At 42.9% G+C, this 21,843-nt stretch overlaps 1 protein-coding gene across 2 annotated transcripts in view; it reads right to left on the bottom strand.

The window, feature by feature from the left end:
* adgrb2 (adhesion G protein-coupled receptor B2) overlaps nt 1-21,843 on the bottom strand; it is a 316,757-nt gene that overhangs the window by 41,754 nt on the left and 253,160 nt on the right. For both annotated transcript variants that reach the window (XM_049602672.1, XM_049602673.1), the window contains exons 18-23: nt 13,757-13,860; nt 13,271-13,373; nt 12,617-12,767; nt 8,004-8,073; nt 4,862-4,928; nt 498-583 (exon numbers count right to left, since the gene is read on the bottom strand). In XM_049602672.1, the coding sequence (XP_049458629.1) occupies nt 498-583; nt 4,862-4,928; nt 8,004-8,073; nt 12,617-12,767; nt 13,271-13,373; nt 13,757-13,860 (581 nt within the window). The remainder of the gene's footprint in view (nt 1-497; nt 584-4,861; nt 4,929-8,003; nt 8,074-12,616; nt 12,768-13,270; nt 13,374-13,756; nt 13,861-21,843) is intronic.

Here is a 21,843-nt window from a genome sequence, read left to right as displayed (position 1 = left end):
AACGGATTTCAAAGTGCTCAAGAATTCACCCACATAAAGCTGGTGTTTACAGTATGTAATTAGGCTTCCGTCTGCCATTGATTTTCATATCCACCATATTCATCCGTGTCACACAATACTGAGAATATGAGATGTGAAAGCGATAGTGAAGTGCTGATAGATTTCACTGAGCAACAGAACATAACAGATGTCTTGTCGCTTTGTTGCCAAATTGGACCGCATTTTTGGATTCTTTTTACGGGAGGCACAGGTGCACAAGTAGGTGTGTGTTCAGAGACCCTTGAAAGCAGTTCGAGTTAGTTGCCATGAAAATATTGTCTCCCCGAGTTTGTGTCTGACAGAGAGTGAGTTTTATTTAATGCAGCAAATCTGTAGTCGGTTCCCACCAAGAATTGCGTGGATGGCTGAGTATCCTGTGTGTGTTTTGCAGGTAGAGTGTGTTGATGTCTTTTGTGTGTGTGTGTATGAGGTGCAGAGGGTTTGGGAAGTTATCTTACCCCGCTCGCTGCTTTTTAGACTTGTCTGAGATGCCATCCCGAGACATGAGCTTGTTAAACACCACGATTCCAATGAGCATATTCACCTGAGAAAGAGAGGACAGTTAATAGCTGCGATTCAATTCATGCACTATATCACTGCTCTATATACATCTGCTCTTTCTCTTAATATCTCAGTTGATTGAAGACTGAAAGTGACAGTGCTTTTGCTGTCAGGGCTGCAAGGCAGACTACCTCCTATGCAAGAGCAGCTTTAAGCTTATTCTAATGACATTTTTATTTCAAAAGCATACAGAGATTTCCCTGCATGCAGCTATTACTTACAAGTTTGAAAATCCATAATGGCATAAATGTCTAAAGACAATGTATGACATGATTCCTAAACACGTTACACTATAGCCTCCTAACTGTGTACGTGTTTGTGATGCAGTGTTCCTTGAACTGGTACTTTTTATAAAGTGAACTCAAATCTAACCAGTATAATTATGCCTCTTCTGTACAACTGATACGCAACCAACAGCAATTTGGCCAATCACTGATAGATTTAATGATCTAGAAGCATGTTTGGCAGATGCTATTTACACACAGTGTGTTAATAGCAATATGGCTATGTATATCCGAGTGTATAAAACATCATGGCGGAGGACGTACCCAGGTGTCCATGACCAACAGTTCTATTTACACTACTATATTCCATGGCGTCCTAGCAACGTCAAAAAATGATGTTAACACAAATAGGTCCATTCAGGTATTCTGGTAACATTTGTACACACAGTCTGTGACTATTCTCCTTCAGTGCAAACAGACACATTTTTCCTCCTCAGATTCAACATTACAAATGTTACGGTAAATCTGAGTATTGATTGCTGCAGTAGACATTCCAACCACTAGTGGCAGCGCTGAGTGCAATGTTGCTGCGCAGCACTCATTCAGTATGTGATGAATCAACTGCACCAAATTTACAAGACACTGTGTGTATTCTTGAGGTCTAGAAACCATGTTAAAAAAAATTCTTTTGAACTGTCTTTTAGGCGTTATCTGTTTGCTGTATGCTGTACAATGATTGGCTCTTTCACAGCTGAGAGGCTAGTGAGGACCAATCATCACCAAGCAAGTGTAAATTACGAGCACTGTAACCCGACACTACCACTGTTTAGTCTCCTGATTACAGCCATGCCAACGTCGTTTACTGCGGCAGCTCCCTCACTACCCCAACATCCCCCATATGTGGTATTTTGTATTGATTTCAGTTGAAGGATAATGACTGATGAGCCGTCCATTATCAGGAATCAATGGACTACGGGGAGGTCAGAACCTCAGCAGAGTCCTTTAATTCTTGATTACGGACAACTTGAAGAGTGTCATCCTGCTTGTACCATGCTTACTTGCCAAATGAGACCATTCATGAATTTTGCAATCAATACCTTTTTCAAATGTCATAACTTGGTTTACCTGGTAATACTTGAGGGTCTGACTAAGACCTGGAACAATCATAACCATCCTATAGGTTTAATAAGGTCAGGTAAACACTATAAACCATGGATATGTCTGGGCAATGGGAGATATTTGTATTCCGCTCAGTTCATAGAACCCTTTGGCTTAGCGATGAGCCAGAAAGCTAACATTATACAAGCAAGATTCAAAGTAAGTAAACAGAATTAAATGGTATATTTGACAACAAGACTAGCCAGCTATATTATTGTCCCCAAATCAATGTCAAGACTTTCACAAACAAATGACAGAGATATTATGTAGCCAACACGTCTATTTACAAAGGTGAACAGACAGTTTTACTAGAAACAGCCTAGCAGGCGTCCAATATCACAAATAAATGGACATCCTACAGCCAATCAAAATCGAGTGTTCACCCAGGCCATGGTTTAAATCATCGCTGCTCGGATTCTTTAAAAGCTCCCTGTCCGCCATATATAATAGTACAACCAGTTGCTATAAATGGTGAGTTCATTGAGGTGAGTTTTGTGCTGACTGATTTATACAACAAACATCAATTTTTATCACTTCCAGGTGTGATTTTGTTTTCATTTGTAGTGAATACCCTCAAAAAACAAACAAACAAACAAACAAAAAAAACAGAGAGAGAGAAAAAAAAAAAAACACTTATTGCTTCTCATCCTGGCTTCTCTTACTAATGAGGAGCTCGTAGCTAAGCCTGCCAAACATCTGGCCATAGTGACCCAGTGACAAAGATTCTATTAGGCACACAGATCTGAGCCAAGGCTTGCTACATGTAGACCTCTTCCTCTTTAAAAATCCTGCCCATCTGGGAGATTTTCTATCCCGGCGACACACTAATCCTGATTTCCAACATTTATCTGCACTCTTTCTTCCACCCGTTATGGGTTTCCCTGTAGAGTCTCTGTTTGGTTATTCATCTGCTAGTGTTCTTCAGGATGTCAGCGGTGCATTAGCGATGACATTCACGCTCTAGTACATACCTATACTGTGCATGCGATGAATTCCTATTCTTATCAAGGTCCTAAACTGAATGTCTGCTCTGATTCCTTCCTTCATCTGTCACCAAGAGCAGCTTCTGGCTATGCAGGGAAAATTTTATAGATTCAATACACGGTTGCTGGAAATCCTAAAAAAAGAGCTGAGTAGTTGAGCAGTTAAAGTCAGACTTTCATGTGGTCAGTCGAATTTCCAGTTTTTTGCAGCTTTTGCAGAAGCCGGATTTTTACTTGAAGCTTTGCTCCATCTACGGTACATCTGGCAGCTTTTGCAATTTGCTAAAAACTCTCTCTCTCTCTCTCTCTCTCTCTCTGATCTCCTTCCCTCTTACGTGTGTGCTGCTGCTGACAACTACCTACGATGTGCCAGATTGTGCGAGCACAATTGTCATGCCAGTCTTGTCTGGCCCTGGCTCTGTGAGTCAGCATCATCCTGCTCTGCTATTTGCCCAGGGCCAGGTTCATTAATTAGAGAAGAGTCCTGTGGGAAGGTCTGTGTTTCTCTGCCCGACGTCCCACTCTCATTACAGATGTTTGTTAGAGTGGGGCCCCAGCAACAACACCGGGGGGCCGGGGACCATTACATAGCAGCTGGGGTGTGGAGTGTACATCAACAGTGTGGAGGTAGAGATGGCAGAAAGCTGGAAACATTCCAAGGATACCCAAACACTGACACACATGTATGTGGATAACTATGCTTGGATTTAACACAGTGACTGTATCCGATGAGCTTCTATACATACACAACCATTCTGTTGTTGTAATGTATAATTCTACTATTCTAAATGGACGTACAATGGATTTTTTAAGCACCAACACCTTGTGCACCTTCTTACTGTGTGTGTGAATGTGACAGTGGTGATTTGCCGTGTTTCCTGACCGTGAAACCTTTAAATAACAGTAATATTGAAAGCCACCACATTATCATAACCATGAATATTCACCACCATATAATCCCTAATATTCCCTGCAGCTCGAACAAACTGTCAAACTGCCGCTCTCTTGTCAGGAATTCACTTCAAAAACATGCATATCACTCTGCGCACCTGTGACGCTGTCTGATCCACGCTTTCCTTTCTGACATACTGTACAGAGAGGGTGCAAGCAACGAGGAAAAGAAAATCCAAATGCATGGGCAGAAACACAACAACAACAACAGCAGTGGCAGCAATTACCGAACTAAAGTTCAGTACCCCATCCAGACTTATTAAGCTTACTGGTGGAAATATCCGCCCAGGGATTCATTTAGGAGAAATTAGCTAATCCTAAAAACAGCCACATACAGCAGCACACAACAACGGATGATTAAAACACCACTGAGATGCAATCAATGCAGTCAATGTTGCCGCAGAACAATAAAGGGCTATATTTTCTTGTGCATTAAAACGTCTGTTTTATAGCAATTGGCAAAAGCAAACAAAAGACACATTATAATGATTGTGGTATGCACTGTTAGTCACATATTCATGTGTGAGAAGAAGTTTTTAAAATAAGAATTTATCCTTAAATACACTGGGTACAGTGACTCATACTTTGAAAGCACACATAAGAGTGAGAGATTTGGCTGCTGGACTCAGATTTCAGGCCAGACGTGTTGCATTGCTGGGAAGCTCTTGTCTGCTGGAATATATTTTAGTGTTTCTGGGCTGGCATTTTTAAACACAAAGATCAAAGTGCTCATCTCATCATTTTGTCGTGGACACCCGGGGTGCATGTGTTCGCATGTGCATTGGGGGGAGTGAAAGGGAGAAAGAAAAATCCTCAAAGGTCAGCTGTAGCTGCTTTAAAGCCCTTCGCTCGGAGGCTAACTTAGAAGAATGTTTGTAGAATTATGCAATGTGACCAGAGAGAGAAGGAATCTCAGCAAGAAAGAGTATTGTTGGAAAGACTCACCAACACAATGACAGCAGCGGGCCCAACGAAGGCATAAAGCAGACCGCCCTCCAAGGACAACCAGCAACTAGAGAGAAAGAAAAACAGAGACGTGTTTGAAGCACAAAATGCAGCAAAATCACAGAACTGCTGGCGTATAAACCGTCACTTCACCACACTCAGGTCTCACATTTCACTTTCTGTGAGTGCCAAGCACTTCACCACAACAAGTACACAACCAATTAAGGATCACATTTACTTGAATTTCCCTAAGTGAGGGATAAAGCAGTCATTGCTATGGCTTGGTAAGTGCCTCTTTCTGTAAATATTGCCCTCAGTGTCGAGCAAATTTATTATGTACATTACCTAAAACATATCCTCCAACTGTAAATGCTCTTGCGAAATTTCATTTGGCTTGAAAGCTCCTGAGACTTAATGAGTTTAAATGTGTCCTCCAGTGATGTCATCAGAGCACACTGAAACCCCAATGTTGTCTTAATTGCAGCTCAATAAAAAGGAAGATGCAAAACACGCGGCTCAAAAGCTAATATACTGTCCTCGTATTAATGAGATGTTAAGTAGAGTAAGAGGGAACACAGTTGTAAACATCTTTTAAGATGTGTTTTCATTGAATCAATTAGACCATTGACTGGATAACGGAGCTTTTGTGGGTCATTTCTTGTTTAATGGTGAGCCCAACAGTAATTGTAAATAGTGCTTTTTAAATGCTCTCCAATGCCAACAAAACGTAGGTAACAAGCTTTACATATGCCCACTGACTGTCACCTCAGTGAGAGGAGTTTTAATTTAAATTAAAGGTGCCGGAAATCTATCTTCTCAATCAGCCTTTTGCTGATACGATGAAGTCCCACATAAACATAACATTTTCTGCCTAGATCAGAGCAGTTATGGTTATTTCACATGACGTATTTCTGCATTCATGTTTTTGTCCCTGCTTATCTGCCTGGTTTAAGGCCCAGTAGTGATGAAGGCTGATGCCTGTTGCCTGTGACTCCGCAACAAAGGCTACAGCCAGCGGCCAACTCGCAGGGACCCTCTGTGCCTTCAACAGAGGAAATAACTCTATCACAGTAATAGTCTGTTTTTGTCAGGACGAATTCAAGATGCTAGTTAGCCATTTTGCACATTGACATCACATCCTGATGTTGAAAAACACATTTGTTTCAATCTCATGCCCTCTTGACTTTGCCATTTGTTTGCTTTCCTCACTTCTATTTCTCCTCTGAACTGAGGTGAACTGCCAATCAAATTGATTTCTCTCTGACAGACAGGCTCCGCCAAGCTCGATGCTTCATCGGCCAAAAAACAGCTGACAAGGGCCGACAAGTGCGTATTGTGTGGGAAACACTGCAAAAACAAGGGCGGCAGACACGCACCGACGGCCAGACATTGACCGACAGCCGATCGTTGGCTTGGTGTGTCAGGTCCTTTAGTGTGTGGCTTTAGGGAGCTGTATGCAACATTCAGAGCATATCTATGATTCCGAGTCTGTGGGAGGGATAGTCTACTAACTGTTCTCAACATGGAGGTGGCTAGCAGCTAACAATGCTAAATCCATAAACAGCACTAAACAACGGCAACAATGCTAACAGAGCTAACAATATTAACCGGGTGGGAACAGGAGGATGGGCGCAATGCTTCTGAAGCAACGCCATCCCAGAATCAGCGGTAACCACTGTATGAGCGCAGTGCAAAGCGTCAGTGATGAGCTAGCCAGTGGGATATACACAGATCAGCCAAAACATTAAAACCACTGACAAGTGAAGTGAGTAGCATTGATCACCTTGTTACAGTGCAATATTCCAATGGGAAACCTTGGGTCCTGGCATTCTTGTAAATGCTACCTGACACACTCCGCCCACCCAAACACTGTTGCAGACCAAGTAAACCCCCTCATGGCAATGGCACCCTGCCACACCACAAAAACTGCTCAGTGGCCCGAGGAACATGACAGAGACCTAAAGGCATTCACCTGGCCTCCAAATTCCCCAAATCCCAGTGTGATGAAACATCTGTGGGACGTGCTGTTACGCCACCTCACAACCCACAGGACCCAAAAGATCTGAAGCCAACGCCCTGGTGCCAGACACCAAGGGACAACCCCAGAGGTCCTGTGTCCATGCCTTGACAGGTCAGAGCCAAGTCCGGTCCAAGGAGCCCCCACCTTGGATCGGGGATACCTCTGGGGTACCAGCATGTCCCTGAAATGTTCGATCAGATTGGGATCTGGGGTAAGTGCCGTTGCCATAAGGGTGTTTACTTAGTCTGCAATGGTGTTCAGGTGCATCAGGCGCATCAGGCAACATTTAGATGAGTGGTTTGTTGCTTTATTAAAGCTCTGAATGTTGCATACGGAACATTTACAGTGGCTGAGTTGGAAAAAGGTGATGTACCAATCACAGCATCATTTGAATAAAAACGTGTTAACAAGTATTGCTGATATTGCCGGTGTTACCCCAAACAGTTCTGAGGAGGCAAATTAGCTGAGTTTATGACCGTTTTAACTCTTAATGATGCTTCTCCCCACTTCAACTCGGACTGTTTAGTCATGAATATTTAAAGTTGCAGAGAAATACTTCAGGATTTAAAGCTACTTTTTAGGGGCTTCAATGTGTTTTTAATAGAATCTTAATAACCCCTCTTAAAACTGGCTTTAACAACATTGTCTTGCAACCATTAAATGAACAACACAGATGAGTTCTGCATTTCACCAAGTGCATGCTGGGAGACGCTTCAGTCCCCCTGTGACACAGGATAGGAATAAGCGGTTATGGAAACTTGGATGAATAGATGGAGGGAGGGAAAAACTGATTGTTTTGTTGATATGAATAATGTGAGAAATACATTCAGAGTTTATGCATTCAGCTGTTTGTGGCAGAGCCTCCTCTGAATCAATAACCACCTCTGGTATGTTATAAAAAAATGTATAAAAATACAAATTTATGGAATAGACCTCAGCTTGAAACCTTCAGGAATAAAAAGTGAGGATGCAGTATTTCAAGCAGCAAAGGGAAAACTTTGGTATGCTTGGAATGGTCAGAGAGGGCACTGGATGGAGCGGTGCTGATATTGAGTGGTGATTTTCAAAACCGGTCATGATTGGTGTGAGGCACAGGGCAGGGGGTAGGGAAGCGGTACTCACTAGCTGGCTGTGCCGTAACCTCTCGCTCTGGTGAAACCCACCGACACTGCTACAACTAGGGCTGGAAGACCTGCAGACAGACAGAGAGAGAGAGAGAGAGAAAGATCAAAAGGGTGAGACAAAGGATAAAAGGAAGCCTTAATGGGGGTGATGAAGCATGTCGGCCAAATAAGATTCTCAAGTGCGAACGACTCCATATGGCTCTCCCCATTCAAATGCTAAGCAGCCATGCAATAGTGCGTAACCTGTGCATATGTGATTGAAACTGACTTAGTGCTCTGCAGGTAAGCCTGAGTGCGCCGTATGTCCTCCCTGACACACAGGTCTAGCTACAGGCATGAAAAGTGGGCTTGGATCCCAGTTTGTTGCAGGAACAGAAGCTCTAATGTAGCGTTTCAACACATTCTTATGTACATTAAAGTGACAGTTCACCCCCCAGATCAGAAATACATATTTTCCCCTCTCACTTGTAGTGCTATTTATCAATCTAGACTGTTCGGGTTTGAGTTGCCAAGTGTTGGAGATATTGATCATCGAGATGTCTGCCTGCTCTTGAGTATAATGGAACTAGATGGCACTCTTGTGGTGCTTAAAGCGCTGAAAAAATACATTTGAAAAGCTCAACAGCAATGTCTCTCTCCTGAAATTCTGATGTGGTTACTCAAGATGATTCATAGACCTTGTTGTGAGCAGTTTCATAAAGGAACTATATTGCTGCTACTGAACTACACCCACCACTGTGTGGAAGAAAGAGTGCATCCACTGCTAGCACCACTGAGTTAGCTGATGTTACAGCTCAGCTGAGAAGGACACCATTAATGTTTACGTCTTGCACTGTCAAGCGTTCAAGTCTCCTGTCTATATGTAGATTCACGCTTTCTTCTGCACTGTGATGCAGCTGGGAGATAGAGTTCGGTGGAAAGAAAATTGTTCAGCAACTACTTTGAGAAACCAGAGCATGATTTCTCGAAAGAGAAGTTGCTGTTGAGTTTTTAAAATCTATTTTTTGGCGCTTTGAGCACCACATATTGAGTGCAATCTAGTTCCATTATACTCAAGAGAAGGCAGACATCTCTACAGCTGATGTCTCCAACACTCTGCAACTCACAACAGAGCAATCTAGACTCATAAACAGTACCACAAGTAAGAGAAAAAATATGACTTGGACGTGAACTGTCCCTTTAAGGCTGCCTTAGGTGACCTACACATGCAGCATTCCTGTGAGAGAGTAACACTATGAGTGTGAGGATGTGAGACTAAAAGAGAGTTTAAAAATGTGAGGTGCAGCTGAGAGTGGTCAATAAGTCCTGCATTAATTAGCTAAATCAAACACTTTGGGTGTGTCCGCATGTGTGTGCGTGTGTGCGTGTGTGTGTGTGTGTGTGTGTGTGTATGTAAACGAGAGGAAGACAGAGTGAGTGTCACGGAGCGCGTGCCAGAAAAAAGAAGGAAATATGCTGGGTCCCGTAATGAGCTTGGCTCTGAAATATTCATGTAATTAACAAAGCTGTGATTATGGCTGCAAATGAAAAGCAATTAGAAAAAGTCACATTAACATTAACAAATAAGATGGTGGGGAGCCAGGCCGGTCCACTAACCAGTGTGCGCAAAGTTTCAATTAGACAATGACAACATCAATCTGGCGTTTACCAATACATAATACAGTAAACACACACCTATATGTTAAGCATGCATTCTCTGCTGCCAATCTAACACGAATCCAGTCACCCCAAATCTCCTGTTTCCATGGCAACTGATTTCAATCACATAATTTGGGGAGAAAATTGCAAAAATGGACGTGAGGAGGATAAGCTGTTTGATCCCCTCCACTCTGCTCGACTGTTTCATGCATTTCATTTGCGTTTGTAAGTATAGTACATAATTATATGGCTGCAACGGAATACTCACACACACACACACACACACACAGACACACAGACACACACACACACACACACCCAGAGAGTTAGTATCTCTCTATCTGTGACTGTACAACAATCTATACATTCTCCCTCCTCTGTATCAGGTAAGGGCATCAGTAACTTGGGAGATTAGACTGGTGGGATCAATATCAAGTGAAATGAACAGACGGTGTGTGTGTGTGTGTGTGTGTGTGTGTGTGTGTGTGTGTGTGTGTGCGCGCGCGCTGTGATGGTGTTAGAGGCTGTGGTTGTAATTTCTAGGGCTATCTCAAAGCATCTTGCCAGTGTTATGCAGATGTTATCTTTGGTTTTGATTATCCTCGAACATCCCTGGTGCCTATTGTGAGGACGGGACGACAGAGTGACAGGGAAGGTGAATGGCACAGAGGTGATGTGCAGCAGAATGGCACAAAGGAGTGAGATTATCTTTGCTCTGAATGTCTACTGCAAACCTTTGTGAGTGTGTGCGCATCTCAAAATTCATGGGGACCTGTCTTGCTTTTCCTTGTTTTCTGTGATACATTTAATGTTACAGTGTCGGACGTTCATATCAGACGTGGCCAAAGTTTTAGGTTTCAGATTGTTCGGATGCTGTTTCCGACAGTGTTTTGTACTTTTCAGGCACGATGATGTCAGCTCATGACAGATTCCTCTATAAGGTCATCTGCTCCAGGCACACTACTGCAAGCGTTTACATTACGTAGCCCACACTGCTACATGTAGCTCCATGCTAACGCCAGGAAAACATGCAATCTTGAATACAGATTTTGTTGATTGCTCTCTGTTTTCGGATCATGTTCTTGCTGGAACATGTCTTGCTGTGTTCAGACGCATTTATTGGTGATTTGTCATGGAAGAAATCGCCACTATATTCCGTCAAAATCATTCCTTAGCTACAGTGACGATGCAGGGGAAAACTCTAAACAATCACAGCAGACTGGGCATTTTTGGGAAGGGTGCTTAAAGAGACAGGCGCCAAAACAAAGCGTCTCAGACAGACGGTGAATACAGGTGTTCTAACACAGACAGCATGAGGAAAATAAAGTGTTTTTTGACTATTAAATCCTCAAATAAGTGTGAATCTGAAAATAGGCATAATAGGTTCCCTTCAAGATTATATTAGAAACTGTAATGGATGTCTTTCAGGAAATTGAGTCCTTGAAGCAGCAAATAATAGTATACAGCAAAGAAAAATGGGACATAAATGAGAGCAGAGCCAATGAAGGTTATTAAGCATAATGCAGCCGACACTTTGAACACCACAACATAATAATCTGTTACATTTCAGGTAAAAAAAAAAGAAGAAAAGGAGCCTGTCTCGCTGCTCTCCATCACAAATTCGAGTCACACAACAGTGGTTCAATCAATTCATGAACAGCGTCTTAATTTTCTTGGCTGAAAATCTTCTGGCACACAGAGACGGTTCATATTTCCAGCAACAGCGACGGCAGAACACATTAGCACCTACGTGTTACAATGAATGCCACTATGATGCTGAATAGTCTCTTTAAAAATGCAGTAACTAAGGAAATTCAGGCCATTTACATACAATCTGTAATGGCAAAAATGACTAACATCATCTCACATCAGTAGCATACAATACCAAGTACTTAGCTGTAGATGTTGATGGTCGTGGCCAGACAAACTTAATGAAGTAACTGAGTGTGTGCGCTTAAATCAATCTTCTCTCTACCACGCTACATCCGCCAACCAAAGAAAGGAACAAAAGCGTCAAAGAAACTGTGCATCTTCTCATGGACAACAGGCTCGTGCTCTTGACTACACGAGATGTACGCATTTATGGCACCCGTCTTGGCTTGTTGTATTGTAAACTAGCTCAGATTAGCTACCAGTATTGAACAATTAGTTAGACTATTATTGATGCCAAGCTACACCCGCCAACTGGATCACTGCTTAAAAGGAAGCAGGAAGCGTGCATCTACTCATGGACAAGAGGCTCATGCTCTTGACTGCTCGAGATGTACGCATTTATGCCGCCCTTCTTGGCTTGTTGTATTGTAAACTAGCTCAGGTTAGCTACCAGTATTGAACAATAATTTAGACTATTATGGTTGCCAAGCTACACCTGCCAACTGGATCACTGCTTAAAAGAAAGCAGGAAGCGTGCATCTACTCATGGACAAAAGGCTCGTGCTCTTGACTGTACGAGATGTACGCATTTATGGCACCCGTCTTGGCCTGCTGTATTGTAAGCTAGCTCAGGTTAGCTACCGGTATTGAACAATTAGTTAGACTATTATTGTTGCTATTTCCTTATGCGCAGTGATACGATTGGCAGGTGTAGTTTGGTAGAAAGAAAATAGTTCCTATATGAAACTGATCACAACAAGGTCCGAGGATTATCTTGCTTTACTGGGTCATGATTTCTAGAATGAGACATTGCTGTTGAGTTCTTTAAATGCATTTTTGGCACAAGTTTAATCTAGTTCCAATATATCGGAGAGAAGGCAGACATCTCCACTGCTGATATCTACAACACTCCGCAACTCACACCAAAACAATCTAGACTGATAAACAGCACTACAGTAAGAGGAAAAACTTATTTTTGATGTGGGGGTGACCTGTCCCTTTAATTTTGTCAACATAAAAAGTTACCTTTAAAAAACGGTTACGACTGTTTGACTTAATTTATTACAATTCCCATCATGAAATGAGGACTCGAGTGCTCACCCCAGCCGAGGCACAGAAAACGCTTGCGAATGAGTCGTGACCTCATTTTGCCAATGACAGCCAGATAGGACTGCCACGCCTCCGTCAGCACCCAGCAGAAGGACGCCAAGAAGAAGAAGTGCAGGAAGGCGGCCGTCACAGTACAGAGGCCCTGAAGAGAGAGAGAGAGAGAAAGTCAAGGAGAAAACGGTTGGACATATTTTACAAAAAGTAAAATAAATAAAAATAATAAAAAAGGTCGTTTTGTGAGAGGTGTCATAATGAATCATCTCCTAGGACTATTCAGCACAGGAAAATGAAACCTCCGCAAAATAAAGAGGACAAAGGGAAAAAGGGAGTCTGATAAAGCACATATTGTTAAGAAGAATAGGAGTTCAACCTGGCTCTGCTGTGTGCCTCAGCTTGATCGATATTGACCACTACACAGTGCAGTCTTGCTTAGTCAGAGTACCCGGAGTGCTGTGTGCCAAGTCAGCCTGCCACTTTGAGAGCTCCACTGTGTGAACACTTTTGTTTTCAGGCATTATTAAAAGCCTGGCCAGGAGCACTATTACTGGAATCATAAACGTGTTGACAGGGTTTACTGTGGAAATCCAGTTGCAGTGTGTGGGAATGGAATTTTCTTTCGCTTTTTATCTGTGCACAGTGCCTTACCTTGCTAAGCGTTTGAGATTGTCCCACCAAAATCAATAAGTTGGAGGCCAAGATGGAGAGGCAGAAATTCACCAAGATGATGGATCTCTCCGATCGTATGTACCTACAGCGCAGAAGGGGCGAGAGAAAGTGACAGAGACTGAGAGAGGAGACGGGCATGTGAGATAAGTATTAATGACAGATTGACGGACTGAACAGCATCTTTTTGGACACTGGACAGAGTCATTAACTTGATTTTACCATCTGTCATGTGTGCTACCAAAAACTAATCACCACCCCCCTGCTGTAGTTGAACCATTTGTTCCTTATTAGGCCTCATTGGAGTTTTGGCACAGCAGAGGACACACACAAACTAGACTTTTTATGTATTGGTAGGAGCCTGAATAGTGAGAAATATCCACACTGTGTACACAGGGGGCAGGGGACGCAGGGGACAAGTGAGCATAAAGACAGGCATGACACCATTAAATATGTATTTGTGTGTACCTCCAGAAGGCAGCGTAGATTAGCAGCAGGATGAGCAGAGCAGTGCAGGAGACCCCACAGCCCACCATGAGGGGCACAGAGGGCATGCTGGTAGGACCCATATCCTGAGGAGGGTGAAGAGAAGGGAAGAGAGGGGACAGAGAGGGGAAAGAGGATGTTAATAATCACTGCAAGGCGTCAGCCCACACATGTACCTTGCTTAATAAACCTTGATGTTTTCCTTTCTTGACAAAATGACATCGTATTTTATTACACCAAAGAAAAAAAAAAATGCACGAGTTATTTTAAGTCACAGTGAAATGGCAGAACATAGGCGTAGATTTTGGAGGGGACACAGGGCACAAATCCCCTTCAGTATTCAGAACACATGCGTTTGTCCCTGCCAATGAGAACATGAAAGAAGCAGAGAACTTTTATTATTTCCACAGACTGCTAGAGGGCGACTCATAGATGTAACATTGCTTCCCATAAAATAGGCGGTGGCAACGGTTGCAATCTGCTATGAAACAGAAAGAAGAGGTGACCATGCTTGATTAAAGCAGCAAGTCCCGTGACATTTCCACCATAAACTGATGCAGAAAAAGCACAACTTGGTGCACAAATATTCACCAGAATGCAGGACATGAATTGTTTGACACTCAAAATTTCTAGGGGGAAGGACCTCCAGACTCCTCGCATAACATGTACCCCTCCAGACATTCAAACAAAACCTACACCCTTGTGGAGTATCTTAAGCTCAGCACACACCTCCGACTATTATATCACTCTGCTACCTACTATGATCCACTGGCTTACTTAAGTGCAGCTTGGCAACTCATCCAAAATCACATTTGATTGAATCCATTTATGTCCCAATGTTCAAGGTGAGAGGTTTGATATATACTAGAGCATATACCATGAGATAACAACAAGTAACACAGGAACACAAGACTAGAAGAGTGTCTTAATACTGGCTTTGTAACCCTGCAACACAGTGCCTTACACGGATGAGATGCCCCTGGGCATTGTTATGAACATGCATGTTTCTATAGAACTATAAGGTTGCTATAGGGTTATATAAGATCTCCTAGACCTCTCTAACCCTCCTCCACCTCTCTTACTCTGCTTGGGTGTGAAAATGCATGAACTTGGGGTAGAGGGGACTGCACAATCACACCAAGAAACCTCCAGAGCATCACATCAATAGAATTCAATCCCACAATCAGTCCCCATCATATTGTTCTTTAAGTGTAATGTTAAAACCAGCCAAGTTTGGTGTTTCGTCTCACTTTATTTGCGTTTTTTCAGCACTGTGCTTCTTGTACATCCGCTGCTTATGGTCTGGTCGCTATCTTTTACAAAGCCCTGACCTCACCTGAGCGCTAAGGGGGATACATGCCCATAAACTCCTCCAGCACAGAAAATAAGACAAAAATACATGGAAAGAGGAGAGTCTCTCACAGAAAATACACCATAATCCTCATAATCAATCCTCACTTATGACCCACCATGGTGGGTCAGAAATGAGGATTGATAGGGATTACTTGTGTGTTCAGCTATACATTGTTTTTTCACTCTAGCAAAAGTTCAGTCAGGAAGACAATACTTTTTATGCTCAGGCTCCAAGTTGTCTTTCTCACCCTGACATTCACTCCTTGCATGTATGCTCACTTAGTGTATCTAGATGTCATTGTCTGGGTGGGTCAATTGAGTCATCAGCTGATTCATAATCAACCAATAGCACAGCGACACACCTCTGTCAGCCTATCATCTTACTGCTCCTCATTTTAAATGTGGTTCTTTCTCTGCCGTAGTTCTTTCTTGCTGCTGTCATGTGTGCCGTCCACCTCCCCATCACCACCCAGTCTTCACGGATTCATCAGCCTCATACACCTCACAGTCAGCAGCCTAAGAGTCATCAGCCACCACCACTGCCACCACCACCACCGACACACCTTCTTTCAGCCTATCATGTTACTGCTCCTCATTTTAAATATAGTTCTTTCTCTGCCGTAGTTCTTTCTTGCTGCCGTCGTGCGCGTCCTCCACCTCCCCATCACCACCCATTCTTTCCGGATTCATCAGCCTCATCTGCCTCAGCAGTCAGCAGCCTCAGAGTCATCAGCCAGCATCACCACTACCAGTGTTTGGACTCCATGGGGGGATTCATTCTGCTGCCACTCAGAAGTCCCTCGATCGCAAGACATCTCCCTCTGGTGTGCAAGCGCCAAAGACTTCTGTTTAGTCTTAATCAGCACAAATCATCTGTTAATCTGTACACTCATATTCTGTGTTAAATACTAGCCTTACTTCACTCTCCTGTCTCTCCTGATTGAAATGGCTTTTTGGGGACTAACAGTGTCAACACTGATGCTACTTATATCCAACTTTAACATGGCAGTACTTATACTGTACCTGTACCAACATCAGGGAAAGGGACTGCTAAATAAAAACTAGCCTTACCGCTAATTTGGGTGAATTTGTTTGAATGCTGATGAATGTATATCGTCCTGTTTCCAAAAAAAGAGTATTGCTAACCTTTTTTTATGAGCTGGAAAGAAAGACGAAATTAAATCGTGTAACACTATTGTCCTCAGTGACCACCATGTTAAACATTACCTACAGCAGAATGACAGTGTTTGCCAGTAACATGTTTGAATTCTGACTCTAGTGTAATGCAAGCAGCAACAAGCTAAAATATTTACATGACCAACAGCTTGATTGGTCAAATGTTTGGATCCATGTTTACTGTAATATCTAGGGTGATACACAGGATGCTAAAAAGGTATACGAGTCCATAGATAGATAAATAGATTGATGTGTGAGGGAGAGCGATAACTGATTGGAATAAATCCTGTTAGATTCTTTACCTTCATAGATTAAAGTAATTGTTGGCACCCTTCCTGCTTTGCACTTACAGTATCTATTAACTCCTGCACTTCCTTAGTTGTAATCCCTTTGGTAGCCCCTTTTAATTGCTCCTGCTGATTACATGCAATTAAGTCTGTTAGCTGGAGCTGGATAATAACACATAATTACACTAATCTGAAAGTTCCTATTTGTTCAAAGTGTCTTGACCAATTTGATGTCACCTATCCAACTTTTCCGAGCGTCACCTACAAACCTTCTAATTATAATTATAATTTCAATTTACTGGTACCCACTCCGAGACATGAGGACGTATTTAGGTAAACAAAACACTGTCGAGGTGGAGAATGCTGACTGGGAGCCTGCTGTACACCCATTGTATAATTTGGCATGCACAAGGGTAAAAGCACTAGACCATAGCGCATAATTAAGAGATTTAGGTCATGATGTACAGAGGACCTCGGCTTTGCCTCTCTCCTGAGGTGTGCCTTTGAAAGGATGAGGAACAGACAAATGAAGCTGTGTGGAGAGTGTACACCCCGCCGTGTCCCAAATGGGCTTAATGTTTGGCCTGCTTTTAAGTTCTCAATCACACAGTTTACCTCAATTTACCTCCTGGGGTGGCGAGCCTTCCCTTTCATCCCAAAGATTTATCACTGTACACTCATTCTGCACAAGGTGTCTTTCATAGCAAATAAAGTACATACTCGCACACAGAGGCATGTCCAGGCAGATGTGCCAAGTAATTGAAAGTCTGTGTTTAAGCTGCGTGAATGTTCGTGTGTGTCTATTCACGATGAGCCGAAGGCAGAGGAGGAAGGCAAGAGAGAGGACTTTAAGAGGAATAAAGAACGCAAACTGAAAAGAAGGAGTAGGAGAGAACTTCAGAGAGAGATGGAGTGGGAAGAGTTAAGGACAACTAGAGAAAGCAAAGAGTAGGAGGCGGATGAAATAAATAGAGAGAAAAGAAAACGAGAGTCAAAGCGCCTCTTTTAGTGGTTTTCCCTGGCCCATCAAAGGAAGCCAATTTCTCCAGAGGAAAGTGGAATAGGCTGGAATACCAATATGGCATGCACACACAAAGACACTGGGAGAAGAATGGAGGTGAAACATAATCAAAACCGCCCCATAAGAAAGAAGAGACCCACAAGAAAAAGAAAAAAAAATGAATGAGGGGATATGACAGGCATCTGCTTCTGGAAAAAGGGAAGGCCTACGAGGAGAGTGGGAGACAACAGAGACTTGGTGCGTTTGATATTACGTCGAGAGGAAGGTCAAAGGATATGCAGGCATTTGTGTGGAGGTGGAGGACACATGGGGAATGACAAGAACACACACTCACGCACCCCGATTGAATTTCCTTTTCTTCCTCTGTCTCTTTTAGTTTGTCTTAAATTAGCCGCCACCAGACAAGTAATAGAACTTACACTCTTACTTGTAATTTACTCAATATACATCCACAAATTGTCCCTCTGCTCTTCATTTTGTCAATTTGTCTAATAGTGTTTTCTTAATTGGTACGGTTGGGTTAAGTGTGCGTGATAAGATTAGGCGTCTAATTTCATAATGTGAAAGGATGCTACAAAGGAGGAAATGAGAAAAAAAAGAGGAAACACCCACACAAACAGACACACGAATACAACACATCAGGCCCGGGGCTACAGTGTCACACAAATAAATGCCCTGCTCTAAATAGGTAGAGTGATATTATGTGGATGGGGTTGTGTTTTGTGTGTGTGCAGTGTGTGTGTGAGATGAGAGAAAAGCACACACTGAGAGGGAGAGAGTACAGATTAGAAAGAGTGTGCTGAGGCTCTGCTGTATATGGCCAGGCTCCCCTGGGCAGCTTGGCTACCATGTGATGGAGAAGATAGCTATTTTCAGCTCAGGAAGTTTAACCTACTTATCTCCTCACACTGACACTCCTCCTCCCTCCACTCCTACCTTTCCTGCTATCAGCCTCCTCCTTCCCTTTCTCTCCTCTCTCTGTGACTCCCACTACCCCCCCCCCCCCCCCCCACACACACACACACACAATCCCCCTACCTTTACCACTTACTCACTTCTCAGCGGTGGGTCCCTCCAATTCTCCTCTTTCATTCCATGTCCATTTGTAGCCCACTGACTATTTTCCATTAACTTTTCCAATCCCTTCCTAATTGAAAGAAGAATGTCCAGTGCTGAGATTACAGAATACCGCGCCTGTTTAAGGCAACTTGCATTGAGTGTGTATCTCTGTATTATTATTACCAGTCTATTCATTTGGGAGACAGTCCTCCCCCCAAAAATGACACCATAGGTCATTTGTTCAAGGAGCTAATTACTACCCATACTTTTGTTTAGTGTAGGCAGCGACCTCTCATGGCTGTAGTAGTTATGACAGTAGCAAAGAAGAAAGCTGTAGTAAAAAAAGCGATAAAGTCCAAGTTGGAAGGTGGCCAGAGTGGTTGGATGGGTCAAAAAACCCAGGACTTTTACCATGTCAAATTTAAATGCAACATTCTAAGTTGTGCACATACTTAACATCAAGTTACATACTTAATGTCGTCACGTAACATTACATTGTCATTGCTCCCGCTAGGGGCGCTAAATTAGGAAACACTCCTGTAGGTCACATCAGGGGGTAGGAACAAACAGCATATTTGGTCGTTTGGATTGGAGAACGTGTTGCATGTGGCGTAGTGTATTTTTAGTGTGTCTCATATAGTCACCACATATTAGCTGCTTTCTGTACATTGGTCCTTGAAAACTCTTTAGAAACATCCAAAAAAGGCAAAATAAGACTTTTGTCATTGCCCTTGAAATCAGATTTTATGACTGTTACATATGAAAGTTCGGTTTGTCGACTTAATACAACTTTGTAAAGGCTAGTGGGACTGTGGTCATGGTTTAAACAAGACTAAGGGCCTGTCCCAGTACACCCCCTTAGCCCTACCCCTTGGCCATACCCCTACATTTGTGCGTTCCTGCGAGGGGTGTCCCAATTCCTTTTTGCGTGTAGGGGTAGGGGGCATAACGAGGGGTAGTAGGTATGAAACTAGCCCTTCGGAGCGAGGGATTTCAGATGCTGACTTGCCAGCGAGGGGCAGATGTTGCCATGGCTACCACCGAGCAAGAGATGGGGAAAAAAAGTTCATACATAGCTAACGTTAACGTTGTCAGGTTGCTTGTTAGCTAGCTCGCACTATCTGGCGTCTGTCATCTGTCCTGTTCTGCAAAATTGTCGGATTTTTCACATTAGGATAACACGCCAGCTAGTATAACTATGCTGCCTCGTAATGTTAGCTGGTTAGCTAGCAGAAGTCCCCTGTCGTCTGTCATTCATCAAACGAAGCATGATGAATACAGCAAACGCGATCGGTAGGATGAACTCAGTGGGCAAGGGCTAGGGGTAGTGGACAAGGGGGGGTATTGGGATTGGGCCTGAGTCTACAGCCATGCTAGCAGCTCTGTGGGGCACAGTTGCGCTTTGAGCTAGATGCTAATGAGGGCATACTAACATTCATAGTGTTTACCATGTCCACCATCCTAATTTAGCGCGTTAGCATGCTAACATTTGCTAATTAGCACTAGGCACCAAAGGAAAGCTAAGGCTGATGGGAACATCATAAGTTTTGCGAGAGAAAATCAATAGTTAAAGCTGCTATAATCAATATTTGTCAGTATGTATGTGAAAGGATTTGCTCGTCAAAAACAATACAGGCAAATATACCCTGACTTTGGAGTTCCTGTCAGCTCTACGGAGGCTTGCAGCTCATTGTTCTACAGCTGTTTTTCCTAATTCACCTTTTATCAGTGTTTACAGACAGAGCAAGCAGCTGTTTTTTTGAAGAAAAAATAATCTATAAACACATTGCATGCTTCATGTGCTGCACAAAACACTAGACAGACAAGGTTAGCAAGTAGGTAGTGGAGCATTTAGCCACTGAAGAAGCCCATACAGACAGAGGACAAATGAAAAGAGAACCCCGAATAAAAGAGTCGAGAAAAATATCAAATGCTGATACTTCCATTCACCAGGGCCACCAGGCCATCACTGAATCGCTTGACCGATATAAACATAGTGTTAATATAATGCTCAGGACTTTACAGTCACCAGATCTCAACCCTGTTAAACACCTATGAAAATTTGGAGCAACATGAAAGACAATACTGTTATCTTCAAATCTATTTTTTGTACTGTCTGTTGTACTCAAGTCTCTGTTGCAAAATAGATCTTCTTCTCAATAAGATTACCTGATTAAATAAAGGCTGTATATATAAATGAGAGAATATCTTGTGATCAATGGTGTTCATCCCTCCAATAGATTTCCACAGACTTAGCAAGAAGCACTGAAGCTGTTCTGGAGGCTTGTGACAGCCCGACTCCATACTAAGACACTTCATGTTGGGTTTTCCTTTAATTTGCCACCCATCTGTGTTTCCCTAAGGAATTGATGGGGTGGAAAAAAACGGCTAAAAGTGAGTGAATATTGGACGTACATTCATCAGGTGGACAGAAACTCAGCTGCAGTTGATTGCTAATGTTGCTCCATATTGCCTGGTTGTGTAAATAAGCAACTATTAGCCAACGCGTTTGCCTGTCAACTTAAAAGGCTGTAACACATGTAGCCTAATAAATGCTGTGTTTACAGCTGTATCTGCGGCCGCTAAGTGGCAAAAAAAAAATCAGTTGCTGCAGTCTCAGGCTCCGGATGCTCTGTGAGACAGCTGTTTACATTTAGCACGTACATTTGTGTGCATTCATCATCGCTCACATGGTGAGGCACTTTTTGCAGAGTGTCTCATAGTCCCATGTAGGCTGTGAAAATGCTAATGGAATGCTAAATAATTCTCTACTAGATGGCATTTTCAAAATTCAGCTGTCATATGCTACTTTTGTCACCACACAGGTACAGACATACAAACACACTCATACACACAAGCAACACACTGTGCCTACTGCGGAGATGTAAAACTCTGCATCTTGCTAATCTAGTGTTCCTGCTATTCAGTTGCCTGTTTTGCTGTCATGGCACTAGGTAAATACTACCTGCGATATGCTTCAACTGAATCAATTCAGCAGAGCCTCAGGGTTCAACTTGACAGGCTCTGGCTTCAGTGGCCTCCAGACAAACCATAAGTCTGCTGTCAGTGTGTGACAACCTGGAGAGCTGACACAGTGACTTAAAATGTAAAGTCATCATATCAAGTGCTGGCCTTATCCTCAGGTATTTTACTGACTATCTGAGTTTTATACT

The sequence above is a fragment of the Epinephelus fuscoguttatus genome, linkage group LG17, assembly GCF_011397635.1.
Source record: "Epinephelus fuscoguttatus linkage group LG17, E.fuscoguttatus.final_Chr_v1".
NCBI classification, from domain to species: Eukaryota; Metazoa; Chordata; class Actinopteri; order Perciformes; family Serranidae; genus Epinephelus; species Epinephelus fuscoguttatus.
The sequence above is the reverse complement of the archived record's forward strand: the minus strand, read 5'-3'. Positions and strand labels throughout refer to the sequence as shown.